We start from the raw sequence: 6156 nt of genomic DNA, 5'->3' as shown, positions 1-6156 counted from the left end.
AAAAAAAAAAAAAAAGAAATTGGGTCTGTTGGGGTATGACGTTGAAGTTGTATTGGTTTCAGACATTTATATATGCTATTTACATGAAATGGTTTATTTTTATTCTTGATTGTGTTTTCAACTTGCAAGTCTTTTTTTGTTTTTTGAGACTGATCCTCGGCTGGAGTGCAGTGGCGCAATCCCAGCTCACTGCAGTCTCTGCCTCCCACGTAGCTGGGATTACAGGTGCACACCACCATGCCCACCTAATTTTTGTATTTTTAGTAGTAGAGACGGGGTTTCACCATGTTGCCTAGGATGGTCTCATCTCCTGACCTCATGATCTGCTCACCTTAGCCTCCCAAAGTGCTGGGATTATCCATTTGATCGTAATTCAAATGGATATACGATCTGGAGGGAAGAGCAAGACCTTACTTACTAAGTGCAAACTGCCTGACTTTGGAAATTGTTGACTTCCTTCCTTCCAAGCATTTTTCTTTTTTTTTCTTCTTCTTTTTTTTTTGAGATGGAGTTTTGCTCTTGTCTCCCAGGCTGGAGTACAATGTCATGATATCACTGCAACCTCCACCTCCTAGGTTTAAGTGATTCTTCTACCTCAGCCTCCCAGGTAACTAGGATTACAGGCATGAGCCACCAGGGCCAGCTAATTTTTGTATTTTTAGTGAAGAGAAGGTTTCGTCATGTTAGCCAGGCTGGCCTCTCGAGTTCCTGACCTTAGGTGATCTGCCAGCGTCAGCCTCACAAAGTGCTGGAATTACAGACTTGAGCCACCGCGCCCGGCCCAAGAATACTTTCTATGTTTTTTGTTTTTGTTTTTGTTTTTTTGAGACAGAGTCTCGCTCCTGTCATTGGGCTGCTGGAGTTGAGTGGCATGATCATGACCCACTGCAGCCTCGAGCTCCCTGGGCTCAGGTGATTCTCCCAGCTCAGCCTCCCCAGTGGCTGGACTACAGGCATGTGCCACCACACCCAGCTAATTTTTATATTTTTAGTAGAGACAGGGTTTCGCCATGTTGGCCAGGCTGGTGGTACATGCCACCATGCCTGGGTAACCCAAGCATACTTTTACCTCAGTCAAATGTCAGATAAATATCAGAAGAGGTATTAGTTCATGTGGGTCCAAAAAATGGGAATAAAGGTCTAAGGAAGGATGAGTATCATAAAGTAGCTGATTTAGAACTTCCCAGAAATACCAAGGGTCTCAAAATAGAATAGGTAGCCTTTGCTACTAAGTTTTACATTGCTGGAGGTGTACAAGCAGAGATACGAGCAAAGGTAAGGCTTTCACTCAAACACGCTTATGTTGTGGCAGAACTTTGAAAATGATTACACTCATTTTTACTAGGTTTGATGTGATTTTAGGGTATTTCAGGACAGTCTATTTGAAATGACAAAGGAAAGTGAATCTATTTTGTCTTCCCAAAAAGATTGTTTCTAAGGTTTCATGATTCCCTCTTGAGTTCATGAGAAGATTCCTGTGAGAGGGAAAGAAACTCTGTACCTGATTTTACCCCTGACTCTGTAGCAAAAATGAGGGTGGGAAGATCAAATGAAATTGTGAAACTTGTAACTTATAAAACATATATCATTTCATTTCAGAAGTAACATTAAATTCAAGCCCTTTGAAAGGCCTATTTTATTTTTTTAAATATCAAATAGGACAAGGTCTCAAAGTTAAAAATTTGAGAGTTAATGCTTTTGTTTTTCTTTTTCCTGAAAAGCATTCACAGCTCTGATGGAGGGCAAAATCAATAAGCAGCTGAAGAAAGTTCTGAAGAAAATAGTAAAAGAAGCCCATGAACCGCTGGCAGTAGCTGATGCTAAACTAGGAGGGGTCATAAAGGTAAAGTCATGATTTTTTTGGTCATGCCTGCTAGTCAGATCTCACAGCATACCAACTACAAAGCATAGCCTTTGTAATAAGTTGCTTATCATAAGTTCTTAATACTTTTTTTCTCTTTTCTCTAAGCTGCATGATACTGGATTTCCCCTAACATCTGCTGAACCAAACAAATAAGCAATACCTATTTGTTGTAGAAGATATAGAAGAACAAAAATGATAAAAATTGTCTTTAACAAATCTACTACCCATATATAATGTTGACATTCTATGTATATCATGCCATATTTTTGTCTAGCCACATTTTCCTTTTTTCAACAAAAATGAGGTCCTTATATTTTTTAGAAATTGTTTATTAGAAAACTTTAGTAGGGGTGTATTGCTGAAGATGAAATAAAATGTGAGAGTGGATAGAAAGACTAGGAAAATAGCTTCCCAAATGCAGAAAGCAGAACAATTTGGGCCGGTCATGTTGGCTCACACCTGTAATCCCAGCACTTCGGGAGGCCGAGGTAGGAGGATCACAAAATCAGGAGATCGAGACCATCCTGGCTAACATGGTGAAACCCCATCTCTACTAAAAATACAAAAAAGTAGCTCGGCATGGTGGCGGGCGCCTGTAGTCCCAGCTACTTGGGAGGCTGAGGCAGGAGAATGATGTGAACCCAGGAGGCGGAGTTTGCAGTCAGCCGAGATCATGCTACTGCACTCCAGCCTGGGCAACAGCAAGACTCCATCTCAAAAAAAGAAAAAAGAACAGTTCAAAAGTCAAGGCTGGAGTGCAGGCAGTGGCACAGTCTCACAGCTCACCACAGACTTGACCTCCTGTTCTCGGGCAATCCTCCCTCTTCAGTAGCTGGGACTACAGGCATGTGCCAGCATGCCGGCTAATTGTTTTATTTTATTTATTTGAAACAGAGTCTTGCCCTGTCACCCTAGCTGGAATGCAGTGGCACAATCTCAGCTCACTGCAACCTCTGCCTCCTGGGTTCAGGGGATTCCCCTGCCTTAGCCTTCCCAGTAACTGGGATTACAGATAGCCGCCACCATGCTCCGGCCTCCCAAAGTGCTAGGATTACAGGTGTGAGCCACCACGTCCAACCTGTAATTTTTTTTTTTAAGACGGAGTCTCACTCTGTTGCCAGGCTGAAGTGCAGTGGCACAATCTTGGCTCACTGCAACCTCCGCCATCCTGGGTTCAAGAGATTCTCCTGCCTCAGCCTCCCAAGTAGCTGGGACTATAGGCACCTGCCACCATGCCCGTCTAATTTTTGTATTTTTAGTAGAGACGGGGTTTCACCATGTTGGCCAGGATGGTCTTGATCTGGTGACCTTGTGATCCGCCTACCTCGGCCTCCCAAAGTGCTGAGATTACAGGTGTGAGCCACTGTGCCCAGCATAACCTGTAATTTAAAAAGAAAGTTAAATAGCAGGTAGTAAAAGATCCCCTTAAACCAACTACTTGGTCAAATTATATTAATCTTTTTATAGCTTTTATCTTACATAACCAAGCTGCCTTCTGGAAGCTTGTATCAGTTTTTACTTCCACCAGTGATACACTCAAGTAATCTACAAACACACTAGAAATTATACTTCTTGTCCAGCTGAGAAATGCATATATTTAAGTCAGTGCCACTTTAAGAAATAATTTCAGGCTGGGCACGGTGGCTCATTACTGTAATCCCAGCACTTTGGGAAGCTGAAGCAGGCGGATCACTTGAGGTCAGGAAACCAGCCTGGCCAACATGGTGAAACCCCGTCTCTACTAAAAATACAAAATTAGCTGGGCATGGTGATTCATTCTTGTAATAATCCCAGCTACTCGGGAAACCGACATAGGAGAATCACTTGAACCCAGAAGGTGGAGGTTGTGGTGAGCCAAGATTGTGCCATTGCACTCCAGCCTGGGTGACAGAGCGATACACTGTCTCAAAAATTAATAATAATAACTTCAGGTAAGTCTTCTTTTTCTTTGTTTAATATAGATGTTCTTGTTCTCATAGGAAAAGCTGAATCTCAGTTGTATCCATAGTCCTGTTGTTAATGAACTTATGAGAGGAATTCGTTCACAAATGGATGGATTAATCCCTGGGGTAGAACCACGTGAAATGGCAGCTATGTGTCTTGGATTGGCTCACAGGTGAGAATTACTGGAAAATAAAGTCAACTTACTTTTATTTGATAAGCACTTAACATAGCACTGTTCTAAGAATATTACAAATGTTCATTTGAACCTCATCAGAACCTTATGAAGACGATTATAGTAATATCCTCATTTATAGATGAAACTGATGCCCAAGGTCAGTACAGCTAGTAAGTGGTAAAGCCAGGGTTTGAACCCAGGCAGTCTGGCTCCATTGTCTAGGTTGTTAAAACCTCAAAACCTCATCAAAGGAATTCTCTACTCTGATCTTGGATCCCCTATTTCTTGGGCTTTCCCTCTTTTATCTCTGCTAAGTCATGCCACTCCTCCATCTACTTAATATTTCCCCAGATTCTGTCATCTGCTATGGTCTTATGGGGTAGGTGTGTATTTGTGTTTTGGTTACTTTACTCTGATATTTAATGAGGCAAAGAGGACTAGGTGCAGTGGCTCACCCGTGTAATCCCAACTCCGGGAGACCAGTAGTTTGAGACTAGCCTCGGACAACATAGCAAGACCTCGTGTGTCTCGTTTTGTTTTGTTTTGTTTTGAGACAGAGTCTTACTCTGTCGCCCAGATTGGAGTGTAGTGACGTGATCTCAGCTTACTGCAGCCCCTGCCTCCGAGGCTCAAGTGATTTTCTTGCCTCAGCTTCCGAGTAGCTGGGATTACAAGCGTGCAACACTACTGCCCAGCTAATTTTTGTATTTTTAGTAGAGACGGGCTTTCACCTTGTTGGCCTGGCTGATCTTGAACTCCTAACCTCAAATGATTCACCCGCCTCGACCTTCCAAAGTGCTGGGATTACAGGCTTGAGCCACCACGTCTGGCCTCTTTTTTTTTTTTTTTTTTTGGTGACAGGGTCTCACTGTGTCGTTCAGGCTAGGGTGCAGCAGTGCGATCTTGGCTCACTGCAGCCTTGATGTCCTGGGATCAAACAATGCCGCCTCAGCCTCCCAAGTAGCTGGTACTACAGATGCGTGCCACCATCCCTCGCTGATTTTTTAGCTTTTTGTAGAGACGGGGTTTTGCCATGCTGCCCAGGCTGGAACTGCTAGGCTCAAGTGATCCACCTGCCTCAGCCTCCCAAAGTGCCGCTGCTACAGGTGTGAGCCACCATGCCCAGCCATGTCCCTATTTTTAATTGCATCTTAACCCTATCATATTTAATTAGAATAGGCATTATTCTACCTTAGAATAGGCATTACTGCTTTGTTGTGATATATCTGTTCATGAAAAGCAAAATGCTCTGGAATTGCACTACAGTGAACAGGGTTGTGAAGAAAGTAATGGTAGGTAGTTGCTCAAAACCTATGCAATTTTGTAATCAGTACTATCAAATAGTAATCCTAATAAAATTATTACCACAGTTCAAAAGACATCTTAAGTTCATATTAAAGAAACACTGCAGGCCAGGTGCAGTGGCTCACGCCTGTAATCCCAGCACTTTGGGAGGCCGAGGTGGGCGGATCATAAGGTTAGGAGATCGAGACCATGGTGAAACCCCGTGTCTACTAAAAATACAAATAATTAACTGGGCGCGGTGGTGGGTGCCTGTAGTCCCAGCTACTCAGGAGGCCAAGGCAGGAGAATGGCATGAACCCGGGAGGTGGAGCTTGCGGTGAGCCGAGATCGTGCCACTGCACTCCAGCCTGGGTGACAGAGCAAGACTCCATCTTAAAAAAAAAACAACAACACTACAATTAAAAAAGGTCTATTTTAAAATTAAAATGGGGGCATAGATTGAAAGGGTTGAAGCTGCTAAGTTAGGGTTAAGAGCAAAAATGTACAAAGGTCAGAGAGAGCTTTGCAACAAGTGTTTCTAAGAGGAACAAATGGTGAAACTGAGTCACAAATCCAAACTTGGGTAAATCTGCATTGTATATAGCAGTGGTTCCCTATCAAGGGCAATCAGATGTCCCCTCAGTGGGTGTTTGCCAGTGTCCATAGACATTTTTGGTTGTCACAATTGGAGGTGGGTGGGGTCTGCCACGAGCATCTAGTGGATAAAAGTTAGGGATACTGCTAAAGGTCCTATAATGCACAGAGCAGCCCCTGCAACAAGGAATTAGGCCCAAAATGTTAATTGTGCTGAGATGAAAAACATTTATATACAAACAATGTTGTTACTCCACAGCTTTCTGTTTTCAGATGTTAAGAGTGCTGCAAAATT

General features: G+C 43.0%; 1 protein-coding gene across 1 annotated transcript in view; it reads left to right on the top strand.

The window, feature by feature from the left end:
* NOP58 (NOP58 ribonucleoprotein) overlaps positions 1 to 6156 on the top strand; it is a 46356-nt gene that overhangs the window by 13321 nt on the left and 26879 nt on the right. Inside the window, exons 4-6 of the mRNA XM_011950002.1 lie at positions 1722 to 1843; positions 3844 to 3980; positions 4335 to 4366. Of these exons, the coding sequence (XP_011805392.1) occupies positions 1722 to 1843; positions 3844 to 3980; positions 4335 to 4366 (291 nt within the window). The remainder of the gene's footprint in view (positions 1 to 1721; positions 1844 to 3843; positions 3981 to 4334; positions 4367 to 6156) is intronic.

The sequence above is a fragment of the Colobus angolensis genome, unplaced genomic scaffold (assembly GCF_000951035.1).
Source record: "Colobus angolensis palliatus isolate OR3802 unplaced genomic scaffold, Cang.pa_1.0 Scaffold30, whole genome shotgun sequence".
NCBI lineage: Eukaryota > Metazoa > Chordata > Mammalia > Primates > Cercopithecidae > Colobus > Colobus angolensis.
The sequence above is the reverse complement of the archived record's forward strand: the minus strand, read 5'-3'. Positions and strand labels throughout refer to the sequence as shown.